At 45.9% G+C, this 26,840-nt stretch overlaps 1 protein-coding gene across 2 annotated transcripts in view; it reads right to left on the reverse strand.

The window, feature by feature from the left end:
• PCSK2 (proprotein convertase subtilisin/kexin type 2) overlaps positions 1-26,840 on the reverse strand; it is a gene marked incomplete at both ends in the record, with an annotated part of 215,608 nt that overhangs the window by 89,474 nt on the left and 99,294 nt on the right. For both annotated transcript variants that reach the window (XM_079718832.1, XM_079718831.1), the window contains 3 exons: positions 1,337-1,374; positions 8,597-8,705; positions 10,937-11,050. In XM_079718832.1, coding sequence (XP_079574958.1) covers positions 1,337-1,374; positions 8,597-8,705; positions 10,937-11,050 — 261 coding nt within the window. The remainder of the gene's footprint in view (positions 1-1,336; positions 1,375-8,596; positions 8,706-10,936; positions 11,051-26,840) is intronic.

Genomic DNA, 26,840 nt, shown 5'->3' on the forward strand with positions numbered 1-26,840 from the left:
GCTTTGGAGGGGACAGACAAGGCCCTGTGTGGGGCAGTGCCTCTAAGGAAGCAAAGGAACATCCAGGCAGGCAGCTCCGTGTGCCAGCTGTGGGGCAGGGGGTCAGAGAGGAGGAGAGAATGCTGTCCCTAGACTCTGCAGATGGTCGTTGAGGCAGAATCTGCAACTCCTAGGTGGTTCTTCACTGCCTTATCTACCAGAGTGGATTCTCATCTCGGGGAGTAGAGATTTGGATTGATTTCTGTCATTTCTCTCTGGAGGCACATTGGTTGGACTACACCCAGTGTATACTCTCCCAGGTTTGTAAGACCCGTGCAGGAAATAGAAACCCAGCACCTTGGTGCTTTGCTTCCCGATTCCCAGTCCACTACACACATGGAAAATCTCCCTTCTCTTTTTGCGATGTGGACACTCACACCTTCCAGGAAGAATGACCCAGAATTTTGATCCCCAAACACTTCTGCTTGTTAACCATCTTTCCTCTATTTAAATTCATTTTCTCCTAAATATGAGTCTTTTCAGCAAATAAATAACATTTTATAAAATACTTAGCTCTGGAAGTTACAGGAGAAATATAACTTAATAATAGTTTGGGTAATTTTAAGTGACTACCCCAATGCTTGAATAGTATACTCCCTGGGGTTAAAATAAAGCCATCGCTTATGTTTAAAAGGTTTGGAGATTTTATCGGGAAATCAGCAGGTGACTTGCTGGGTCAAAAGTCAGAGCATGGGGTTCCAGCCCAATAGCATTTACTGTGATTCCCTGTTAATGTTTGTTATTTGTCAAGGGATACTAAATGCTCTACTCAGAGCTGTGGGGAAAGTCAGTGTGGAGTGCTCATCAGCACCAAAATAAGAAGAAGGTGGCATGCTTGATTTCACACAGCTACGGGTGCAATGTGAGTTGTTGCCCTTTTTGGCTTTTGCCATCGGTTTTGTCCAGCAAGAACCCAAATGGCTCATTCCCACCCACCATTCAACATTCTCAGCTGGAGTTGATTTTAAACCTTGCCAAGGCTCTCTCTTCCCTCTCCCTGTACCTTTTTTCTCGGCACTTTGTTCTTTCAGATCTCAAGTTTCCTTCTTTTCTTCTGGTGAAGTCACTCATCCCTGCCTGCCGCCAGGCCCCATGCCTCATCTGTCTTTGGCCTGAGCTATGGCTCTTATAAGACGAGCAGTCTGGGGTGCATGCATGTGCAGGCGTGCCCGTGTGCCAGTGTGCATGGCCTATGTGCATGCAGGCATGTGTATGCGTCTGTGTGAGTTCCCACTATGAGGGGCACCAGAACACTTAGGACACACGTGTTTCCCCACACAGGGCAGCTTGTACTTACATAGTTTGAGGCCAGGTCCGGGTGGAGATAGTCGATCCCTGTGAAAAGACAAAAGCACAGGAACAATAGGTTAATACCTGCCACGTATCCTCAGGAAAGCTGCTCGAGAAGGCGAGCTCCTTATGTGCTGGCACCAGATGTGTGTAGGGGGGGGTGAGCGCTGGGCCCCAGCTTCGAGTTTCCACCCCCGGGGGAGGGTGCTGCCCCGCCTACATGGAGAGCCAGTGGCCACCAGATGTGTCAGAGGAGGGAAACCAGCTAGAGCTTGAGGCCCCAGGGTAACACTTCTGACATAAATGCCAGCTTAGTGACCCTAAGACGAATGGCTCAACAGAGAACTGATCTAAGAGAGATTTGTGGAAATCCTGACATTTCTAAAGCATCAACTGGCATTTCTTCTGAAATGAAACCGGTTCTGGGGAGGAAAAGCGATTATTATTTAACAGAGCCCGGACAGCAATGGATTAGGAGAGCATCGCCTGGCACAGAAACCAGAGGAACACGGCTCGGCAAGAAAAGCCATTAGGCAAAGGGCAAGTGATTTCCCACGAGGTGTCCTGGGTGGGAGCTGGTTCTTGTCTCTGCAGAAGGCTTTCCAGGGAGCCTCCCAGCAGGAGTCCTGCGCTTTCTCCTGGATGTGGCCTGTCTTGCTGTCCAAGAGTTGTTGCAATGGTAGGATTTTGGTCCATGAGCACTGCTGGGTTCCATTAACACATGGATCTCAGAAAGCACTGTGAAACTTCAAAGGGCAAATTGCAAAGCTCTCATCCAGGTCTGCAGAGCCATATAATCATTGCAGCAGTGACATCAGAGAATCCAGCCCTCTCAGAAATAGGCTGGCTTCCTGTACTACCTAGCATCATGGTTATAAGTGTAGATTTTGGAGTCAAAGACTCGAGTTTTAATCACAACCATGCTGCCAACTGGCTGTGTGACTTCAGGCAGGGTGCTTGGCCTCTCTGTGCTTGCTTTCTTCTCAACCTGGTAGGGGTGAGAACAGGGTGGTCCGATTATTCCAGTGGCATTAGTAACTCTATTGAGTTGCAATATTTGAAAGCCAGAAGCGTCATTAAGTCCCTATCATAGTGCATCTTCACTGCATGCACACCAAGGCCAGGCCACATTATAGCTTTGTCCTGTGAAAAAAAACTTGTATCCAAATGTATATTTCTTTTTCTTTCTTTTTTTTTTTTTTTTGCAATATGCGGGCCCCTCACTGCTGTGGCCTCTCCCGTTGCAGAGCACAGGCCCCGGATGCGCAGGCCCAGCGGCCATGGCCCACGGGCCCAGCTGCTCCGCGGCATGCGGGATCCTCCCAGAGAGGGACACGAACCCATGTCCCCTGCATTAGCAGGCGGACTCTCAACCACTGCGCCACCAGGGAAGCCCCAAATGTATATTTCTAAAAGGAAGTTTTCCTTTGTTTTTCCTGGTTACACAAGTAATTTCTGGACTGGGAGTCACTGTGCTGCTGATATTTTGATGTTTTGACATCAGAAGCAATTGCTGTCCTCACGCTGCTTGTGAGACTAGAGCCAGACCCTTTCCCCCCACCATCCTCCTCTCTCCTCCCCAAAGCTGCAGGAGGACAGCGGTCCGAAGATTTAAAGGCTAACATTATAAAAGTTTCAGACCTTTGCTCTGGATCCTGATTCAGAGATGGTCAGTGTAGGCTGTGGGGTGGAGTTAGGGACAAGCACAGGCTACGAGACCAACAGATCAGTTCTGTCCAGGCTCAGACACTGTAATATTTGTGTGGCTTTGCCCATATAGCTTCTCTGAACCTCAGCTTCCTCATCTTTGAAATGGGAATATTGTCTACCTTGCAAAGCAGTTTTCGAGGTTGGAGCCAGTTCATTGAAAGTGTTTAGCTTGCAGTAAACACTTAATAAATTACATTTCTTGCATCCTCATTAGTACCTTCATCTACCACATTATTAGGGTTCTGTGGATGGTGCAGATGAACAGAAATATTTGAAAAATCTACTTGGTTTTGGAGTGCTGTGTTGAAATTAAATTGTCCTATATGTTTGTGGAAATTGGTTACATTTTTTGAACTCATTATTAGGCAAAACATTTTATAACATACAGATGAGTTTAAAAGATACAGAGAATACTTTTTTTTCTTAACAGGGAGTCAGTTTTTAAAACATGGCCTCAAGTTCTGATAGTGCAAGTTATTTAGGAAAGGAATTTTCTAAGAGGCAGTAGTCTCTTCTCTGTGATGGGAAAATATTAAAGCAAAGAGATAATTTGAAACCAGAAGGAAATCAGAATGAAAATAAGATAAATTTAGCCTAATTAAAATAAAGGATCTTTAATTAGGTTAAGTGGAAGACTGAATGTGAAGTTAGAACAGATACAGACTTTGGTCTGAGGAAGAAAATATTATTGATAGATTAAGGATGATAGACATGACTCAGAAAAAATAATAATGAGCTAAGCATGAAAATAATAACCTGGCAATTAAATAGCATTTCAATATTTTTGTATATTTGATTATCTTTGAAGGTGGAAGTCACTGAATACATCTTCTTAATCAGTTTGTTTATTTTTCAGTTCTTGTATTATTAATGTATTCACTCTTATTTTCATTCACTGGTTTATTTTCAGCAATGAAAGCCAGGTGCTACGTAGGTCCTGGAAAAACACAATTTAGACACAGAACTTGAGCTGTACAACCATCTAAGCCTCACAGTCTACAGGGGGCACTGACTCATCATCAGCCAATCATAATGCACACAAATGACAAATACTTGGTTATATTTTTGTTCATAAACCATTAGTATCCTGTCATTAGTTTGAAAGTCTAATCTACAACAGTCCATATTCTCAAGAGTCGCTGGCAGTTCTGGAGACTTCAAGGAATTAGTGAGCTCCATGTACATATTCTTAGTTATAATGCTAATAGTTCAGTTGAGATGTATAACATCTCTGGATTCTGGTCCTAAGCCCAGTTCCTTCCATTGTCCCAAGAGAGCTAGCCCTTGCACCACCCTGAATGACTTATATGTTGATGAGGAGTAGCCTCAGTGGATGGATTGGATTTTTCAAAGATGGTGGTCCAATATCTCCCATCCATATGGTCTTCTACAATGTGACAATGTGAGCCTCTTATTGGAGGTCGGTCTATTCCCTCCTCTTCAATCTGAGTGGGCTGGGCTGCTTCTACCAATAGGATATAGTGGAACACCACTGTGTGACTTCCAAGTCTAGGTGAGAAAAGGCCAGGCATCTTCCCCCTGTTGCCTTTGGACGTTCGTTTGCTCTGAGGCAGCCAGCTGCCGTGCAAGGCTCCCACTTGCTGGTGCTCTGACAACTTCAGCTGAGCTCCAGCAGCCAAAGTCAACCACTGGCCATGGAAGTGAGCCGTCTTGGATGCCCAGCCTACTCTAGCCTTCAGATGACCCCCACCCAGACAACACCTGACCTCAACTGCATGAGAGACCTCAAGTGAGAACTGTCCAGACTTTCTGAATTCCTGTGCCACAAATATTATGAGCAAGATAAATGGTTACTTTAAGCTGCTAAGTATTGGAGTCACTTGTTACACAACAATAATAACGGGGACAGACACCCTGCTGGAACTTCTGGGGCCTGCAGAGCCCAAGGTAGGAGAGAAAACACCGCTTTTCAGCATATGACAGAGTTCTAAATCTCCTGGAAGGCTGTGGGTGACTGTCTGGCCCTGAAACTTGTACCTCTGCTTATAAGGATGAGGCCCCTTCACAAAGTCTCACCAGGGAGGCAAGCCACAGGGTGGGTTTCAAGCACTGAAGATGGTGCTTGAAAATTAGTTTGGGCAATTTCTTCTCTCCCTAAACCATAATTTCTTCATCTGCAAAATGTGGATAATAATAACACAAACCTTAGAGAATAATTATGACTGTTTCCAAAATGTGAAGTGGAGCCTAGCACATAGTACTCACGAAACGCTAGTTTTTAGTTTTACTTCAGCTTGAAAGCTCTCTCTGACCCTGCCTCACTGGCCTTCAATCTTACTTCCTTGGCTCCATCAGCTAAAGACCTTGACTCACGCCTTTGCTGACCATCTTTGACCTCGATAGCCAGCGCCCGTCCTGGGGCTGGGTGACTCCTGTCTATCGCCGAGTCTCATTACAGCCACATCCTACTTTCCAGGTTAAGTTCCCAACACCAAACAATTCCATCACAGCAAAAGGGATGAATCGTCATCATTAAGCAGGGTCCTTGCTGACATCAACATGCCCAGAATGTCAGAGCAGACCCTTAAGAAATTCTTTCCGCCCTTTTGGCAACAGTTAGCCATGGAGGTTCTTTCCCAGAGGTATGTAGGGTAGGGCAGTCACATTGGGTTGCACCTAACGAAAGCACCTACATGAAAGCAGTGAGCATCTATCAAGTCATTGGATCTAGCAGAGGGGATGATGACTGAGTTTTTGAGCTGGGCAACCGGAGAGGGGTGAATGAGTATTAAAACTGTGCTTGTCCACAAATCGAACCTTCCACACACAGATCACCAATTATTTCCCACACAAGGCAGGCTTATAAAATATGACATTAATTTTGCTCTTAGGTCTCAAGGTCAGCTTCTGTGTGTGTCTTTGACCTTGTTTGGGGGTGATGTCTTGCTGAGAGACTATCTGGGGAACGATTCCACACCATCCACGTGTGCAGGCAGCCGAGAGAGAAGATGCAGCCCTGATGCTCCCAGCTCATCATCTCTGCTTCCTGTCTGTGGGTGTTTAGGCAGAGATGCCCCACCACATGGTGAGAGGCTGTGCGTCTGGACTTGCCCTTGCTGTGGCCGCTCTTGCCCCAGATGCGCTCATCTTGCTGTTCAACACTGGGTTTGGAGAACGGCTTAGTCGTCTTCTTTTCTTCAGTTATCCTACTGAACAAGCATGTGCCGATTTCAAGATAGCCACAAATCCTTTGTCTCTCTCCACAGCAGGAGGCAGGATCTATTGATATCTCTCCTCCCCTGGAATCTGGCCCTCAGATGGTTTATCCAGTGGAAGGGGCAAAGCAATGCTTGCCCTTCCCAGGTTCAGCCTTTGAGAGGACTGGCAGCTCCTGTTTCTTGTCTCTTAGGATGTCTGTTCTTGGGAGCCCTGAACCATCCGTAAGAAATCCAGCCACCTTGCTGGGGAGGCTGAGGGAGGCTGAGCCATTTTAGCACCCAGTTGAGACTCCAGCTGACACTGGCCCCAGCTGCCTTCTTACCCCAACTGTAGGAGAGACCCCAGAGAGACCAAGAGCCAAACTGTCCCTCTGAGCCTGGTCAACCCACAGAATTGTGAGAGTTAGCAACAGGGTGTTTGTTTTAAGCCACTCAGTTTTGGGGTGGCTTGTTCTGCAGCAGTGGACGACCAAAACAACGGGGAAGTTAGGAGTACAATTGAGGGGCAGAGGGTGCACTTCTTTTTGAATCTCAAAGGCCACTAAATCAGCAGGAGAAATAACATCAAATAGGAAATTCTGCTGAGACTTTGTAACGGGCTCTGCTTCTCAGGCCAGGAAATGTGGACCAGAGGCAGGTGACGCCCTCTCCTTAGGTCTCTTCAGAAGGGACGAAGAACAGTCAATCAAGGGGTCTGGAGTTAAAGAATCCTGAAACGGGCATCTCGGGGGCTGCTGGGGGTTCTGTGAAAGCACCGTGCCTCTCTGTGGCCACTTTTAAGGGTGCTTCTCTGGTCCCCCACATCTGTGTGATGAAATGGTGATGACAAAGTATCCCAGGCAGGTTTCCCCCAAACCTACATGCATCTTTCTACTGGGTGAGCTGGGCTCATCCACGGTGGTTTCTAAGCCAAAGCATTAGGAAGGAGAAACAGGTAAGCTCTCCACATTGGCACACGCACGCAAACACACACACACACACAAACACACTTGTGAGAGCCCTGGCCACTGGAGAAAGCTTTTACATCCATTTCAAAACATCTCACACCTCAGAAAACACTGCGCATTGTTTTTATGTTAATATTTAATGAGCCCACACAGAGACAGTGCTGATTTTAAGCACGGCTGGCTCTCCTTGTTTTCCCATCAATCCTGCTTCAAAGGCTTGCTTTAGAGAACATAGTGTTCTTTGAGGATCTTGAGAAGAGAAAGGCTCCATTGTTTCATCTCTGTATAGACTTTATATGTAATTGGACCAATAGTGCACAGTGGAGCTTTTACGGAGGACCCAGACAGCTAATGAAGAGCAAGAATACACCCCCGACGGGACGACGGCAGGGCAGAGATGCTCCAGAATCTTGGCAGAGCCAAGGGCATGTGTAGTTAGAAAAACAGCAATTCATCGAACCCATTGTTTTCATATCACAAACTATAGAAAAGAAAGCTCTGCTAAATCTTTGCTGGGCAGGCATATGGGATAGAATAATACATTGCAGGGGGCATGTATAATAAATTGTCATCAGTTTGCTTGACAAGGACTCATTCTGAAAGTAGCAATAAAGTCAAAATTCTCCAAACCCCAATGCTGTTACTAAAAAGCTGTTGCGGGGATCTAGAGCCACACTGCCTAATGGAAATTTCTGGGATGATAGAAATGAAGTTCAATTGAATTGCCACTAGCCCCATGTGGTTATTGAGACCTTGAAGTGAAACGAATGTGATCGAGGAATTGAATTTTTAACTGTATTTAGCTTTAACTAATTTAAACTTAAATGTAAATAGCCACATACTGCTAGTGGCTACCACACTGGACACTGTAGATCTAGAGAAATAGATGGTAAATATAAACAGAAGCCTGTTTTTTGTTTGTTTTTTGCGGTACACGGGCGTCTCACTGCTGTGGCCTCTCCCGTTGCGGAGCACAGGCTCCGGACGCGCAGGCTCAGTGGCCATGGCTCACGGGCCCAGCCGCTCCGCGGCATGTGGGATCTTCCCGGACCGGAGCACGAACCTGTGTCCCCTGCATCAGCAGGCGGACTCTCAACCACTGCGCCACCAGGGAAGCCCAGAAGCCGTTTTAAGGTAAGGTATAAGCAGTGGCCCAATAAGAAATTACAGTTCAATGACGGTCAACTTTCATTCGTTCATTTAAATTTTTTTAACTTATTAATTCGATAAATATTTGTGAAGGGCATCCTCGAGCTAGAGGACCACTGATGTAGAGAAATGTGAGGATGTCGACACAGTATAGACGACCATGCCCAGCATCTGGCCATTCTGCCTCTAATTTGCATCTCCCAAACAATGAATCTTTTGTGTTCCAAAGGTGTACAAAGACACACTTGCTTCCAGGTGACGTACAGCCTTTGAAATACTCACCATCGTCCATAATTCCAATGGTAACACCTTTCCCTGTGTATCCCAGCTCCCAGGCTTCTGCCACATTCAAGTCAAGGCCAGGAGTACCATCCGCTTGCCCAGTATTGATCTGGTTCAGGAATTCCAAAGCAGAGAATCTTATTAGTTTGGTGTAGGTGGTAAATCACCTGTGTAAATGTTTACTTGCCACACTCCTCAGACACCCGGTATTCCAGGGCCAGATAAAGGGCAACATCTTCCATGAAACAGTGCTTTGGGGTGTTTACCCATCCACCTCTTCTAGTCTTCTCCCTCCATTTTTTTGATATACACAAAATCGATGTTTTCTCTTTTACGGAAATATGTAAACACAGTTTCAATCTTCCTATCTCTTATGACTAGATCATTACCTTTAAACTTAGAGCCAACATTGCAAGAAACCCTCCCCAATTTAGAATTAAATGCTCGTTCTTGTAGCTCTTTATTTATCCCTCACTTTCAGAATTTAGTGCATATTGTCTCAGATTATTCTTATTTGAATGAGATTTCCTCACTAAATAACAATATTCTTTACAAGAGGGAGCATGTTCTATTTATCTCTGTAATTGCAGTACCGCCACACCAAGTCTTGCTTAAAAATATTTGTTGAACTGAATTAAAGAGAGTTGGCTCAACTTTGGCGCGTGTTCTAATGCAAAAAATAAAAATGCCTTCCCCCTAAAAAATCAAAAAAGAAAGAAAGGGAAAAAAAGAAAAATTCCATACAAATATGCTCACTACCCTCTTTTTATGCTTTTTTGTCCTGTGCAGATTTTCTCAAAGATAAATCATAAAAAAATAGCGAAGTCAGAGCTTGTCCTGGTAGAAGCCCATAGTAATGAGCTGGCTGTTACGGTGTTGCTGAAACATTGTGTGAATGTCATTAGTGCTCTTTATAAAAATGACTGCTCTTCCCCTTCTAGGCACATGAGAAGATGACACCTCTCCATCCCCTTGGAAGCTAGAACCACATGACTGGTTTTGGGCATTGGAATGTGAGCTCATGAACCATTTGTCACATCCGGGCAGGAGCTTTAAGAGCCAGAGTGTGATGTGCCCCTTCCCCTCGTTGAGATGCCCATGAAAGCAGGGGTTGGGATGCAGCTGAGATGGAGCTTGGGTCCCTGGGGATTACAAAGCATTGGATGTGAAGCATGAGTGAGAAACAAGCTTTGATTCTGTTAATCCACTGTGATTTGGGGATTGTTTGTTATTGCAAGAAACGTAGCCGATCCTAATACACATAAGCTCATTCAGTTATGCAGATTGGATTTGTAGAATTCCATGCCCCAAAGCGTAAAGCATAGTCAAGCTCTGAAGCCCCAAGAGGGAAATTGTGATGCATTCCTACAATGGGAGGTTTATAAATTATAAACATTTATGAATTGGTCACTCCTTTTCTTTCAATATGCCCTGCAGTTTGGGTTGGTTTGGAGACACTGAGCCCCTTTCTTTCTTTCTTTCTTTTTTTTTTTGCAGTACGCGGGCCTCTCACTGTTGTGGCCTCTCCCGCTGCAGAGCACAGGCTCTGGACGTGCAGGCTCAGTGGCCATGGCTCACGGGCCTAGCTGCTCTGCGGCATGTGGGATCTTCCCGGACCGGGGCACGAACCCGTGTTCCCTGCATCGGCAGGCAGACTCAACCACCGCGCCACCAAGGAAGCCCTGAGCCCCTTTTAAATATAACCAACTCACCCAAATAGGTCAAGAAGGACTGCTGGTGTGTGAGAAAATATTCACTTCACCAGGCAGATGGGGTTTCCATGCCTTGAATCCTGCATCAATTAAGCCCCAGTGAACTGATTTCTTGCCATTATTTTAGAAAGAACTAATAGATGCTAGTTTTGTTACTTTAGCCTCTGAGCTCTCTTGCTTGTCCCTTGTGAAGTCACCTGATTCTTTTTCTTATGCCTGTGGTTCCACCATGTCCTCCAGTTCCTCTGTCCGTTGAGACCCCCGGATTACTACTCCTAGAATTTTGACTTGGCTTTCACATGGTTTTGCAAGTCTTCAGTCATACACTGGTCTGGGAGAATCTGATCAGCTCTTGGTGGTTGCTTTGACCCTAGGAGGTCATGGCCATTTAAGCCGTTCCAGAAACAAAGCAGATTAGAGGACAAGATGCATGGAGGGTGATAGAAAATCAATACCTATCAGAGGGGGCACTGAGTCGCTAGCACCGAGTAGGGTGCTATCAATACCTATCAGCTAGTACTGAGTGGGGTGTTAGCTGACATCCCACAGAATAATGAGGAAATAGAAACCCATCTTCTATCTGAAGTTCCAAGCTGAGAAACATTAGGAATGATACCGAGATGCTTACCAGATACCACTGCTTCGTAAAAAGAGGGTCGTTCATGTTGATGTAGATCTCGTTGATGTCTCTATAGCCTCGCTTTTTTCGGTTGAACCCTTCCTGTTGCAAGGCCCTCTTTACCTGGAATGACAATACAGGCATGTTACCTGAACACCCCTCTTCTGGACTTCATTTCTACTAATTCAAATTCTATTTGTATATAATGTGTTTTTTTTTCCTCAGCAGAAACCAAGTTCATTTCATGCACATTCTTACTTTATGATTATTTCCCAAGATCATTTACTTCTGCTTGCGCTCAACAAAGAGGCCTTGGGGATGGCTCAAAGTGAGTGTCCTTAAAATAAGAAGAAGATGGAGAAAAGTATCCTCAAGGGAGCTAAGGCGGTAGGGGCATTAGTGAAATAAAACAGTGAAGCACTTCTATTAAGGAAAGGAATGTGGATTCATAAAGGGAAACAGTGGAACTGGCACAGACTATTTTTCTGGAGGGCTTCCCAGCATCCATTTTGGGAATCAGCCAAAAACAAAACAAGAAAAACCTGCCTGACAAGCCAGCAAGTCCACAGCAAAGTTCTAGAAGGTAAGTAAGGGACCTTTGAAGATAAATTGATGCTGTCCTTGCAATGATGACACTTCATTTTGGGACAGTCAGACAGAACCCCAAGCCCTTGGATGGAAATGAAACTTAGGAGCTGAATTAGGAGGCCCCTGGCAACAGCTGGGCTTTGTCCCAAACGGGAACCTTTCTTTCACTTGGGCAATAACTAGTTCATTAACCAATAGCTGTGGCTGAGCATCTACACACTCAAGGACTATGCAAATGGATAAAAGGGTGTGTGCTGGGTGCTTTTAATTTTTTAAAGTTATATTTTGCTTCTGAACATTCATTTCTCCTTCTGCCAGGACTCCCCAGTGCATTTGGGAGATTACCTCAAGCACACTGGGTTCTGTGCTGGTGGGAGTGAAACTCAAGGCACCAGCCTCCTGAAAAGAATCTGAAGCCTCTCTCTGCCTCAGAGGTGCCTCAATGGGTATCTCCCTTCTAGGATATGAACCTTGGGAAAGTGATGTGAAGGCAGAAGGGACCCTTGGAGGCTATGTGTCTCAGAGGCTCACTCACCAGCCTCTCCCCATAAAAGATCCTGGCCATCGTTCCCACAGCCCAGCCTGGAGCTCCCCCAAGACCAATCCATCAGCCTGCTACAGACTGTGAGCTCCACATCCCTTTCCAACAGATTCACTTTCGTTCACATGACCCAGAATCAATTTCTGTTGCTTGCACCCACAAACTCTGACATGGGATGAGGGAAAATAGAAGACTCCAAGTCAGGAACAAAGGGACCACGGATGTGGCCGATAACCCTCCCCTTCCTTGCTGCCCTGGAGGGCGGGGGAGGCTGTGGGAGAGTAGTTCCTCACTTCCCTGCTCTACATGCAGATGCCGGAAGGCCCGGGGCTCATTTGCAGAAAACCTCTAATTCTACTTCTAGAGAAGTAGTGGGTATGGCATTTGCTCTGTGAGTTCTTTGAGGGGGATTCCAACAAGAGACATTCACTGTGGCAGAGTTAACCCCTGCCCCCTGAAAGAAAGAGCAAAATAATTGGAAAAAATGGGATGGATGGTTATTTTTGTAATGTCACAAATCTGGACACAACTAATGTCCATCAAATGGAGATAAATTATGATTCAAATATACCTATCCATATATGTATGTGAGTGTGTATACACATGTATCTTCTGAGAAGCAGATGCCAGGAGGAGATTAAATGTGTAAGGATTTTGTTAGGAGAGAAAACACAAGAAAGTGATGCAAGTTTGACCCCATAAAGAAGAGAGTGAATAGGCGAAGCCAAAGTGTCCTCCACTGCCCATCCACTGCCCCATCGTCTGAGGCAGGCTTGGCAAGGCTGCTAGGGATCAGAGGCGGCTGCTGGAGGAACCCTGAGCCTCTCAGGGTAGAACTGTGTCAGCACGCTTACATCTTCCATCCTTGGCTGGAGCAGCCATGGAAAGTGTGGCCTGTGGTCAACACAGTGCTGGCTTTCAGAGGATGGCAGCTAGGGTCCCTGAGGTCACAGGTCTACAAGGTGTAGTCTCATAGCTGCCACCATATATATGTGCATGTATATATGTTATATATATATATATATATATATATATATATATATATATGCGCTTATCTATGCATTTCTGTGTGTGTGCATTCATTAATGTACAACATTTAAAATGTTAAGTAAATGTAGCTTTTGTTGGAGCCCTGGGGGGGCCAGCCCAAATTGTGCCTCAGTGGCATATTGCTTATTTATTAAAGTTACTTAAGAAATGGCCAATGCAAGAGGGACACTCTGACCCTCCTTCCTGCCTCCCTAAAGGAAGGAAATAAATCTCTCATATGAAAGGTGCACTCCCTGCAACTGGAGGTAGAAGGACACCCTATCACCAGAGACAGGGAATTCGAAGCCAAGGAGCCTGTATAAACAAACCTTCTTACTTCTTTACTTCACTACCTCAAGCCCCAATTCTAATTAGATTCTTCATTAATTGGGCACCCAAAACCTGAATTTCTTCGTTCTGTCAATTTTTCCCAAATTTATTGTTTCTTTGTCTAAAAAGTATAAAAGCTTCTATGAGACCTGCATGGGCATGAATTAAATGGTGTTTCTTTTTCTCCCATTCATCTGTCTCATTTCTGTGTATTATTAGTCCAGCCATAAGAACTCAAGAGTGGTAGGGGGGAGATTCCCCATCCCCTACATTCTCAACCTGTAAAGAACCACAACATGCCCCCTCAAAACTTCCTGTTACTGTGGAAGCAAGTATTCAAACAACTTGGGAAAGAAGGAGCCGGAGCTGGCCGTCCATCCTGAATTCGCAACTTCTCGTTTCAGTCCCACAACCAAGTCTTTACCTGCTCTGCTCACGGATGGGAGCCTTGCCTGACTTCCCCTGAAGGGTCCCCATTATACTGGACTCATGTTGGAAAACTCCTCTGCAAGTTGTTCGCAGCAGTGTAAGGACAGGAAGACTCATCTCAGATTCCATCTTTTCCAATAACAGTGGAGGAATGGCTATAACAATACCACTCCAAACTCAATTAGACCAAGTGCATTCTAACGAAAGGCTGTTTAAATTCATTTCCATAAAATTAATCTTTAATTCCATAAATTAGGTTTTAATGGAAACCAGTGATGCTTTGGGATGTTGTGCTCCCTGGACAGCACCCTCCTTGCAACTCAAAAGCACCAAAGCGTGACTGAAGGGTCTGCCATTTTGTACCTCATGTTATTAAAAATCAGGAATCCTAAGACACTGCAGAGGGCTTTCTGAATCCTGACCTCAATGAAGATCACAGTTACAATTCCAAGAGAGATGAACACCTTTAAGACACATATTTTTACTTGTTACAAAAAACTGGAGAAGAATGTTCTACCCCCACAATGACGCCATGTACTGCCATCAGTTGTTTTCATTTTTTGGGGTTCTTGTCCAACCCTAACTTGCATTTTAACCTAATTTTTACATAATAGTAATCATACTATAGATAAAATTGTGTATCCTTTCTTCATTAAGTATCTAATCATAGAAATTTTAATATGTTGCTACATAGCTCTCATCTTTTATTTTATTTTTGTTGGCTGTGCAGCATGTGAGGTCTTAGTTCCCTGAACAGGGGTAGAACCCACACCTCTTGCAGTGTAAGTGAGGAGACTTAACCACTGGACTGCCAGGGAAGTCCCTCTCATCTTTTAATTTTTAATCACTACCTAAATATTCCATAGAGGAATGTACCATAACTTACCCAACGAGTTTCCTCTTACTGGTCATCTGGGTTTTTTTCTATTATAAGTGAAATTGCCATGAGCTGAGGGATGAGGTTATAAACTAGTTTTAAAGACCTCTGGGGAAGATTTCAGTGTTACAGTTCTATGTGTGATAAAGCTCTTAATGTCAAAGAGGTATTTCCAAGCATTTCTAATCCTCCCTCACATTATAACTAAAGGCCACTTTCATTCTCTTTTCTCCCTCCTCTGAATTGTGACCTTTCACAGACAATTCCTTTCACTATCACTTAGATATAGTACCAATGACATGCATACAACTTAACCATAGCTTCTTGCCTTCTCAAAAAACCCAAAAAACAAAAATAAAAACCATACAGCTAGCTTCAGTAGAATTCTCCCCCAAGTTAGCCCATTGACCTAAACATTTTTTTTTTTTTTTTTACGATACGCAGGCCTCTCACTGTTGTGGCCTCTCCCGTTGCGGAGCACAGGCTCCGGAAGCGCAGGCTCAGCGGCCATGGCTCACAGGCCCAGCCGCTCCATGGCATGTGGGATCTTCCCTGACTGGGGCATGAACCCGTGTCCCCTGTATCGGCAGATGGACTCCCAACCACTGCACCACCAGGGAAGCCCTGACCTAAACATTTACACAAATGAAAAATATAAGAAAGCAGGTGTGTGTGTTACTGGGCATTATTTTATTTAAAATGAACAGAGGGATATTCTACAATTCTGTTTCAAATTTTAAACCTGAATTTGACACATGTGCAAACACAGATCTTACCCGAACAACACCCACTGCCTTTGCTCTCCTGGTGTCTCTCCTTAATTAAGAATTTTTCAGTCAACAAACGTTTTTGTGCATCTACAGTGTGCTAGATACAGGTGATACTAGGGTGAGGAAGACACCACCCCTGCATATTGGCATACTATTTTATAACTTATGTTAACAAGGTACTTTCCCTACATTTAGCCTTCTCAGCAGAACTGTGGGAGGGTATGGTTACAGTTGAGGAAATGAAGGTTCAGAGACCATTGTCCAAAAACTGAAAACACAGCAGTCGCCCAGGTTGATCAGTTCTAAATGCCATGAACTTTCCACTAAAGCATGCAGTCTCTCCCTAAGGCACGGAACACAGTCAACCTTCCTGTATCTGGGACAGCATAACTTCATAAAACTCTCTAAGGATCAGGGCTGGGATCACTTCCCTGCTGGACTGATATTTAAACTGCTGCTAATTAGCACCGACTGTGCAGGACCAGGGAGGGGCCAGGAGAAGGGGGGCCAATCCAGGGTGCTGCCTCCAAAGGGCGTGCAGAACGTCTTGGGTTGAAGTGAGCATGAGAAGAAAAACCACAAAACACAGAACGGATATGTTGCTGAGAACACTGGTTTATGAAATCTATGATGCTGTCGATTGTATCACACTATTTTGTTCTGTATTACTCAGAATTATTTTGTTTACCACTATTATGTGTTGACTTAGTCCCCCTAAAAGATATATTGAAGTCCTAGCTGCACGTAAATTCAATGAAGATAGAACATGCCCTCACACCATGCACAAAAATAAACTCAAAATGGCTTAAAGACCTAAATATAAGACAAGACACAATAAAACTCCTAGAAGAGAACATAGGCAAAACATTCTCTAACACAAGTCATAACAATTTTTTCTTAGGTCATTCTCCCAAGGCAATAGAAATAAAAACAAAAATAAACAAATGGGAACTAATCAAACTTACAAGCTTTTGCACAGCAAAGGAAACCATAAAAAACAAAATGAGCCAAAACGAAAAGACAGGCTATGGGCTGGGAGAAAACATTTGCAAATGATACGAACAACAAGGGCTAATCTCCAAAATACATAAACAGCTCCTACAACTCAACAACAAAAAATCCCAATTAAAAAATGGGCACGGGCTTCCGTGGTGGTGCAGTGGTTGAGAGTCCGCCTGCCAATGCAGGGGACACAGGTTCAGTGCCCCGGTCCGGGAAGATCCCACATGCCGCGGAGCGGCTGGGCCCGTGAGCCATGGCCGCTGAGCCTGAGCGTCCGGAGACTGTGCTCCGCAACGGGAGAGACCACAACAGTGAGAGGCCCGCGTACCACACACACAAAAAAAAAATGGACAGAAGACCTAAAGAAGACATACAGAGGGGCAGCAGGCATATGAAAAGATGCTCTACATCACTAATTATTAGAGAAATGCAAATCAGAACTACAATGTGGTATCAACTCACAGCAGTCAGAATGGCCATCATTAAAAAGTCTACAAATAACAAATGCTGGAGAGGGTGTGGAGAAAAGGGAACCCTCCTATACTGTTGGTGGGAATGTAAGTTGGTGCAGCCACTATGGAACACAGTATGCAGGTTACTCAGAAAACTAAAAATAGAATCACCATATGATCCAACAATTCCTCTCCTGGGCATATACCCAGACAAAACTGTATTTCAAAAACATACAAGTACCCCTATGTTCATAGCAGCACTATTCACAATAGCCAAAACATGGAAACAACCTAGATGTCCATCAACAGATGAATGGATAAACATGTGGTATACAATGGAATACTACTCAGCCATAAAAAAGAACAAAATAATGCCATTTGCAGCAACGTGGATGCAACTAGAGATTATCATACTAATTGAAGTAAGTCAGACAAATACCAAATGATATCATTTATATGTGGAATCTAAAATATGACACAAATGAACCTATCTACTAAACAGGAACAGACTTATAGACATAGAGATCAGACTTGTGGTTGACAAGGGGGAGAGTGGGTGGGAGAGGGAGGGACTGGGAATTTGGGGTTAGTAGATGCAAACTATTGCATTTAGAATTGATAAACAGGGACTTCCCTGGTGGTGCAGTGATTAAGAATCCACCTGCCAATGCAGGGGACACGGGTTCAAACCCTGGTCTGGGAGGATCCCACATGCCACGGAGGAACTAAGCCCGTGTGCCACAACTACTGAAGCCCATGCGCCTAGAGCCCGTGCTCCGCAACAAGAGAAGCCACCGCAATGAGAAACCCATGCACCGCAACGAAGAGTAGCCCCCGCTCGCCACAACTAGAGAAAGTCCGCGCACAGCAATGAAGACCCAAAGCAGCCAAAAAAACAAATCAATTTAAAAAAAGAAAGAAAAAATTTTTAATTGCAAAAAAAAAAAAAAAAGGAATGAATAAACAACAAGGTCCTACTGTGTAGCACAGGGAACTATATCCAATCTCCTGGGATAAACCATAATGGAAAGGAATATTTAAAAAAGAATGTCTATATGTGTAAAACTGAGTCAATTTGCTGTACAGCAGAGATTGGCACAGCACTGTAAATCAACTATACTTCAATTTAAAAAAATATGGAAAACAAAATATGTTGAAGTCCTAACCCCCAGTACCTCTGAAGGTGACCTGATTTGGGAACAGGGTCAGTGCAGATGTGATTAGTTAAGTTGAGGGCAGCCTGGGGCCCAGTGGGTCCTAATGCAGTGCGGCCGGTGTCCTCATAAGAAGAGGATGGATAGACACAGGAGGAAAATGCCACAGAAAGACACACTCACCCCCCCCACCCATACACACCACCATCCCCATAGCCACACAGACACAGAGTGAAGCCACCTCTGGAGGGAGGAGGCACAGGGCAGACTTTGCTACTAGAAGCCAAGGAGCACTGGAACTACCAGAAGCCAGGAGAGGCAAGGGAAGGGCCCCAGCCAGAGATCTCAGGAGCACAGCCCTGCCAGCACGTTGATGTGAAGTCTGAACTGCTGGCCAGAACTGTGAGAGAGTAAATTTCTGTTGTGTTAAAGCCACCCAGTTTGTGGAACTTGGTTATGGAAACTGCTACAACAGCTAAGAATTAAACTATGTCCCAGTGCCTCCTTCTTATTTGTAAGCTTCATTTGGTACGTAAAGTGCTCTTGTAGTTTCATTTGGACAAAGATTGCTTTTTACCATATGTCACTTCTGCAAACAAACAAAAGGAAAATGTTAGTAAAATAAATTGATTAAGAAGTTCCTAAACTCCTTCACAGATGGTGTCTAACTCAGAGCTGTCCGTGTCTGTGTTTTCCTCCATGCCATCCAGCGTGTTGGTGGTCAGCCTTTCTTGAGAAAATGCTTCACTCTTGTCTCCAGGATATTCCTCCAAGCTGCCCACACCTATTCCGCACATTTTGTTGCACCAGGGGAGGCAATGAACATTTTGTCACTCTTGGCATTTGCAGAGAGCAGTTGTAAGATGCACTTAGGAATAGATGGTGTATGATAGTTTTTGCTTTTCTAGATTTTCTGATGGTAAACTTTTCTTTTCTAACTTAATTTATTTTATTTATTTATTTTTGCCTGCTTTGCGTCTTCACTGCTGCACGTGGGCTTTCTCTAGATGCGGCGAGCAGGGGCTACTCTTCGTTGCAGTGCGCGGGCTTCTCATTGCGGTGGCTTCCCTTGTTGTGGAGCATGGGCTCTAGGCACATGGGCTCAGGAGTTGCAGCACACAGGCTCAGTAGTTGTGGCTCGTGGGCTCTAGAGCGCGGGCTCTAGAGCTAAGTTCAGTAGTTGTGGAGCACGGGCTTAGCTGCTCCGCGGCATGTGGGATCTTCCCTGACCAGGGATCGAACCCATGTCCCCTGCATTGGCAGGTGGATTCTCAACCACTGCGCCACCAGGGAAGTCCTGATGGTAAACTTTTGAGGGGTTAATCACAGTGGAACTTCTCTCAGTTTGCCTCACCCCAGGACTGGAGACCCTGAGAAGTGGACTGGGAGACAGTCGTCTGTGGGAGCGATGAGGTTTTGCGGGCAGAGCCCTGGATTGGGGTCAGGAGCTCTGGGGTGTAGGAGGCCTGAGGTGTAGCCACGGACGTGGGTTTGAAACCGGCACCTGCCCCTAACCCTGTGTCTTTGAGCATCATAGCGATCTTTCTGAGACTCAGTTTCCTTACCCCTAAAATGGGAATCAATTACCTCTGAGGGTTGTTTTGAGAAATGAATCATGACAACTGCTGTGACACACCCAGCACAGTGCCCAGCACGTGGCAGGTCAGGTTCCACAAATGCCAGTTCCCCTGGTCGGTCCTCTAGTCGGCTGTCCTGGACCCGGGTGCACATCAAATCACCTGGGAGCTGTAACAATCCCCACCCTCAGGCCACACCTGGACCCAAGCAGACCCTCTGGGGCTGGGGCCGAGCATCGAAGTTCTTTAGACTCTCCAGGTGGCCCCACCCTGCACCAAGGTTGACTCTGTCTTAGAGGCCGGTTTTCTTCCTCCGTAAAAGACCTGCCTCCACCTCTGGGAACTGTGAGGAGGCTCTGGCTGGATGCAGGCTGTGGAATCCTCACTTGGTAAAGAGCTCTGCAGACATGGGACTCGTGCCATCACCTTGCTGAAGGTGTCACCCCAAGGTGGGGCGGGGGAATGCCCACTGCCCTCAGCTGGCACCCCTGCCACTGCCGGGCCTGACTCTTCCTCCCTCTCTTTCTGTGGAAGGATGGGGTCAGATTGGATCATTTATTCTCTAACTGGGCTGCACAGCTGAGTCACCAGGGTGAGCTGCTTCTTAAATTTAAAATTATTTTAAAACAGAGAAGTAGGAAAGAAGAAAAGAAAAAACATGATTTCCCCCTACCTCCCCCTAATTCCTGTTGACACTAAAAAGAAAAAATAAGGTAGCACATGTGCATGATTAGAAAATGAAAGAGGTCCAGAAAGTTACATGATGGAAAGGGAACACTTTATTCTTCCCTCCTCTTCTTCACAAATAGTTCCCCTCACAGGTAACTGCTGCTAATAATTTCTTGGGAGCTCTTCCAGGAAATGTTTATACATACGTTCTAACACATATATATACAGAAAGAGGGAAATTTTGTTAAAAGCAGTGTACTTAGCATGATCCATTTACAGTGTAGTGAGTTGAATGTTCCCTCAAAATATATATCCCTCAAAAATTTTTTTGAATTTATCTATCTATATCTATCTATCGATCTATTAACCATCTATCTATCTATCTATCTATCTATCTATCTATCTATCATCTATCTATCTTATGGGCCACATGGCTTTTGGGATCTTAGCTCCCCAACCATGAATCAAACCCGGGCCCTCAGCAGTGAAAGCATGGAGTCCTAACCACTGGACTGCTCCACGGCATGTGCGATCTTCCCAGACCGGGGCATGAACCCACGTCCCCTGCATCGGCAGGCGGACTCTCACCACTGTGCCACCAGGGAAGCCCATGTGTCCTTTTGAATTATGGTTTTCTCAGGGTATATGCCCAGTAGTGGGATTGCTGGGTCATATGGTAGATCTATTTTTAGTTTTTTTAAGGAACCTCCATACCATTCTCCATAATGGCTGTAACAATTTACATTCCCACCAACAGTGCAGGAGGGTTCCCTTTTCTCCACACCCTCTCCAGCATTATATATACTCTTCTTAACAAAAACTCTTCCATTCCCTTTAACAGATGCATATTATTTCATCATGTGGTTAAAGAAAATTTCTTTATCTCGTCACCTGTCGAAGGATGCTCTGGTTGGCTGCATCTTTTGTCGTTGTTATTGTGCAGTTCCACTGAGTGCGGCAGTGAATATCTACACACACACACACACACACACACACACACACACAACACACACACAGAGTGGTGATGTTTCTAAAGTATGTCATCAGGATAAATGACAAACAGTGGAATCGCTGGGTTGATGAGTACGACTTTAAATTTTCATCAGGCAGTTATTGCCAAATGCCCTCCAGAAAGTATATAACACATTGCATGCTCACTGACAACGCATCAGAGTGTGGGGAACTTTAAAAAATTATAGATCTCAGACACTGTAATGGGGCTATTCTGATCCAGGGGCCTGGGGTGCTGCCCGGACACCTGTACTTTGAAGAGCTCCCAGGGGATTGGGCTATAGACCAGGGCTGAGAACTTCAGGAGGCTCCAAACTCCGAGGTCCCCTCTGGTTCTCTGATGCATCCAGTGATGCTTCTGTCTGGGGAAGCAGAGGTTCCGAGCCTGGCCTCACAGAGCAATCGTCTGGGGAGTTGTAAAACGAGTCCCTGCGGGTGGGTCACGGCCTCTGGGTTTCTCGAGCTTTCCAGGTGAGTCTGAAGAGCCCCCGGGCTTGAGAAACAGTGTGCTGGACTCCTGCTCCCCTTTCTTCTCTCTTGACCCCGTCCTGACACAACAGGGACAGAGAACTGAAATCAAATTAAACTACAGCTGAGAGAGGGACAAGGTGCATCTACACTAAGCAACTTCAAGACTGCGCTCTCTGGAGGAGAACAAACCCAAATCCATAAGAAAATACATTCTATTTACTCACTAAAAATTCATCTCTCCTTATTCATCTCGGGCTAGTTGCTGGGAGTGGGGGGAGGGCAATGTGGGGGGGTGGGCGGTGGGAGGAGTGTCAAGAATATAGCAAAGTTTCCAAGGAACATTGTTCTTTAAAAAATAATTAAAACCCTCTTAATCTGTGAGGTAAATTACCTAGCGTTTATTATGGGCCGAGGACTTCCTTTCCCTGATAGGTTCAAACAAAACAAAAATAGCTGTTCCAGAAACATCCTGCCCAATACATCAGCTAGAACATCCGTGGGTGGACTTGAAGATGAGTCCACATGGGGTGCAGGATTAAGGCTGGAGTAGACGGCCCTCTGGCCCCCGGCCTGGCCATCCTGTCTGTTGTTACCCTCCTGGGAAGGAGGGGAAAGGACCCGTCCTTCCTGGTGTGTCAGCCAACCTGGAGAGAATCTGTCTTCCTCTTGTGAGATGCCAGAGGTGTGCTGGGGGGCTGTCCTTTTAAGATTTGAGCTGCTGGGCAGAACTGAAATGGATTGGGTTGGGCTTCATCTCACGGAAAGGACAGTACAGCTTGACTTCTATTTAGTATAAAATGTGGAAGAGGAGGCTGCGTGGCAATGTGGATGAGTTGGTCTTTGGGACGGGCAGGCGTGGAGGCCCTGATGTACCTACTGTCCACTGCTGTGACATCTCGAGCAAGCTACAGAAACTCTTAAAGGCTCAGTTTTTTCACCTGTAAAATGGGGATGAGACCTAATACTGACTCACAATGATTGAGGGCTGACTGTGTGCCAGGTGGTGTTTAGTCCTTTTCATACCTCATCTCAGATAGTTTTCACAACAACCTTGGGGCAGGGGCGGGGGCAGGGGTCTAGGAGGGAAGGCATGAAGAAGTTAAGTGGCTGGAAAAGTCACACAGTTAGCCAAGGGTGGAGCCATGAGTCAGATCTGTTACAGGCTGAATTATGTCCCCCTAAAAAAATTCATACGTTAACGCTGGAACCCCCAGTATGTCAGAATGTGCTCGTTTTTGGAGAAAGTGTCTTTAAAGAGATAATTCAGTTAAAATGAGGTCATTAAGGTGAGCCTTAATCCAGTATGGCTGCTGTCCACGGAGTGAAGAGAGCCACCTTCAAGCCATGGAGAAAGGCCTGGAATAGGTCACTCTCTCATGGCTCTCAGAAGAAACCAACCCTGCTGATACCTTGATCTTGGACTTCCAGACTTCAGAACCGTAAGACATAAGTTTCTGTTGTTTAAGCTGCCTGGTCTGTGGTGCTGGGTTACGGCAGCCCTAGGAAACTCACACGTTGCCCCAGCAGACCCGTTGCACAGTCTGAATATACCCCTACTGCCCCAGGTGGTTGCTTTGCTCCTGCCTCATATTTGGGTTGTGGTGAGGGTGAGGCTCAAATGAGACAATGCAGACACACATCTGGCCCCTGGTATATACTCAGTAAACACCAGCAATTGCTACCGGAATTATTGCCAGTGTTGTCATATTTCAGGCCCTGTGGAAAGATAGCAGGGTGGCACCTTCCCTTGTTCTATCCTACCTCAAGCCAGGGTTGTCTTTTCCCAAAGCAGCCCAGAGAGTCTTTGATTCATTCTTTTTTTTTTTTTAATTATATTTTATTTTTGGCTGTGTTGGGTCTTCGTGGCTGTGCGCAGGCTTTCTCTAGGTGCGGCGAGCGGGGGCTAGTCTTCGTTGTGGTGCGCGGGCTTCTCATGGCGGTACCTTCTCTTGTTGCGGAGCATGGGCTCTAGGTGAGTGGGCTCAGTAGTTGTGGAGCATGGGCTTAGTTGTTCCGCGGCATGTGGGATCTTCTGGACCAGGGCTCGAACCTGTGTTCCCTGCATTGGCGGGTAGATTCTTAGCCACTGCGCCACCAGGGAAGTCCCTGATTCATTCTTCTTGCTCTTAGCTAGTGGAAGACAAATCAAATTCAACATGGCAAGAGAAAGCAGCTGGAGTCCATTCCCACGTGTGTCCTGACAGCAGAAGACCCCATGCAGGAAAAGCACATCTCCACTTCTTTGCCTTCACCTTTCCAAGGCAGCATGTTAGCTCAGTGTTTGAACCGAGGAGCTGAACACAGCTCATCAAACAAGAAACCCAGAAAAGCCCTCATTGCTGGGGTGATGTGGGAGATTATGGAGGAAGGAGGCCATGGCTAAACTCAGATAGTCCAGTTCCTCGCTTTCTACGAACCGCTGGCCTTGGTTGTCAGGATCTAGAGACGGAGGTTTGGGGAGGGAAGACTTGACCCAGGGAGGTCCATCACCGGCAAGGAGGGAGAGAGCGGGCAGAGAACAGTCAGAGAGTCTGGCTGCTTAACTTCCTCCTTGGACAGGCAGGTGTGACTTTTTGAAAGTCCAATTATAGGCAAATCACAGGGCTTAACTTTTCAAAGAACAGGGAGTTAAGCCACAATTATGGTTGAATGCACCGTATTGATTGCCCTCATTTAGAGAGGTTTGCCCATCTTGAGAGAACGAAGACGATCAATTGAGGGGAGAGGATATGGCTTCGTGCCTCTGGCCACAGTTCCAGCCACTGCGTCTCCGTGACAAGATAGTAACAAATTGCTATCTAACAACTAAAGCTGTGTATACAAGCTATGCTACGAGATAAGTCAGTGTAATTAGGGAGGGATCGAAAGATGCTTCTAGAAGAGTGAAAGGCAGAGGCCACTGACAGGGATGCCTGTAGAACGTAAGATTCCAGCTGGAATGTGTGTGTATCATCATGATCTCAATCTTCCTCTAGCTCCTGTTTCCACGGTGGTGGGGAATGTCACGAGTTGGATTTAGGGGATTATATTACGGAAAAGGAAATTAACAGATAGTAGGTGCTGTGCCAGATGTTGGGACAGGGATGGTTAGACTGAGGTACACTTGAGAGGATGCCAGGAACCCCTAAATGCTGTCTGTGGCCACAATGACATGACCCTTTCAATGAGGTTCTCCTGAGAAGTGAGTGTGGAAAAGAAGCAAAGCAAGTCTAAGTCGCTTTAATATATTAATAGCTTTAGGGATTGATCCAGAGCCTGTTGGCCAGGTGCACGGCTCTGATTCCCGTTGCACGTGGGCAGAAGGACCTCAGTCTAACAGAGCAGTCTCCTGGGAGGTCACATGGTGGGAGGAGGAGGAGGACAGGGGGGAAAGAGGAGGAGTGAGGCAAAGGCTCTGCCCTGTCCACTCCAGGTGTGGCCCCCTCGGAGCGTCCTCACACATGACCAGCCCACTCAGTGCTCCAACTTCCTAGAAAGGCACTGGGAGAAAGAGGTGAAGAGAGGCCAGCAGGGCCCACAGAGAAAGTGCTCATGGCACCCAGGTGGGAGTGAGTGGCTACATCCCCTGCAAAGCCTCCAGGGTGAAGCTGGTACCTGGTCCAGTTCTGCTAGTGGACCAGACAGAGGATACTGGGTAGGATGTATCCAGGATGTCCCTGTTCTTTGCTGGACTGAGGGTTCAAGAGTGTGCTTCTGGAAGGAATGGGGGAATCTGACTGCATGTGCAATGCAAGTTTCATTAACCACGTGTCTACTGCCGGTGAGCCTCTTTAGGCAGAGCTACAATGTCAAGGACACCTGGTTTAGACCTGTAGGTTAGTTACCTTCACTTTGCTTCCATGATCGCAGGGTACTAATGGTACCCCAGCCCAGCTGCTGCCCCACAAATGTTTGTGGGGAAAAGGGGATGGGGGGAGTGTGGGTGATTTGATACAAAGTCATGGCTCTACCTAAGTGCTAAAGACCATGCAGTGTGGTGCAGTGAACAAGCACTAGACTCAGAACCAGAAAGAACAGGGTTCGGTCCTGGCATGGTGGTTTGCTTCTTATTTGTGTGTGTTCTGAGGTAGGTCCCTCTAGGTCTCCGAGTCATGATTTCTTAATCTAAGGCAGAGATGTTTTTGTAAATAAAGTTTGTTAAATGCAGCGGTGCCCAGGTGTTTACACCCTGCCTCTGGCTGCTTTCACTGCAATGGCAGAGTTGAGATCACAAAGCCCACAAGCCTAAAGTAAGTGCTCTCTGGACTTTTACAGAAAGCCTGTCGACCCCCGATGTACAGCATGGAGATGATGGAATTCTTGACCAGACAGGCTAATGGTGAGGATCATGTAAAATAATCTTTCCTTGGTGGACACTACGAAGCATGCAATAAATGTTACTCTCTATAACTAGGATGAATAATATGTTTTCGGAATCTGTCTCATCTATGAGGGTGGAAGCAGGGGCAGAATTCTGAGTAGTGGTGCAAATGGTGTGATGTGAGGGGCACAAAGAGACCTTCTGGGGGTGATTCAAATCACCTACCCTGAGCACAGGCACACTGACTCAGTTCCAGCCACGAAGAGTTAAGCTTTAATGTTAAGCCTTCATCAGCCAGGAAAAGATTTGGAAAACAAGCCCTCTGGGAAAGGCAACACATCCAGGTGTTACCACTTACCAGCACTTGTGCATGAACTCATTAATTAGACGGCTTTTCTCAATGATGCTGGTTGAGATTGGTGCAAGGAAAGAATGGGAGTTTACAGAGACGTTTGTGGAAATTCTTAGGCAGTTTCTTGCAAGCCAGGGAGAAGTGCTTACTGAAAGCAAAAACAAAGGATCCAGGGCTTAGAACTGGGTGACCCTGGAAGAGGGAGGATTAAGATAAAGGAGGAGGGCTTCCCTGGTGGCACAGTGGTTAAGAATCCGCCTGCCAATGCAGGGGACACGGCTTCGAGCCCTGGTCCAGGAAGATCCCACATGCCGCGGGGCAACTAAGCCTGTGAACCACAACTACTGAGCCTGCACTCTAG

This window comes from Hyperoodon ampullatus (genome assembly GCF_949752795.1).
Source record: "Hyperoodon ampullatus genome assembly, chromosome: 14".
NCBI classification, from domain to species: Eukaryota; Metazoa; Chordata; class Mammalia; order Artiodactyla; family Ziphiidae; genus Hyperoodon; species Hyperoodon ampullatus.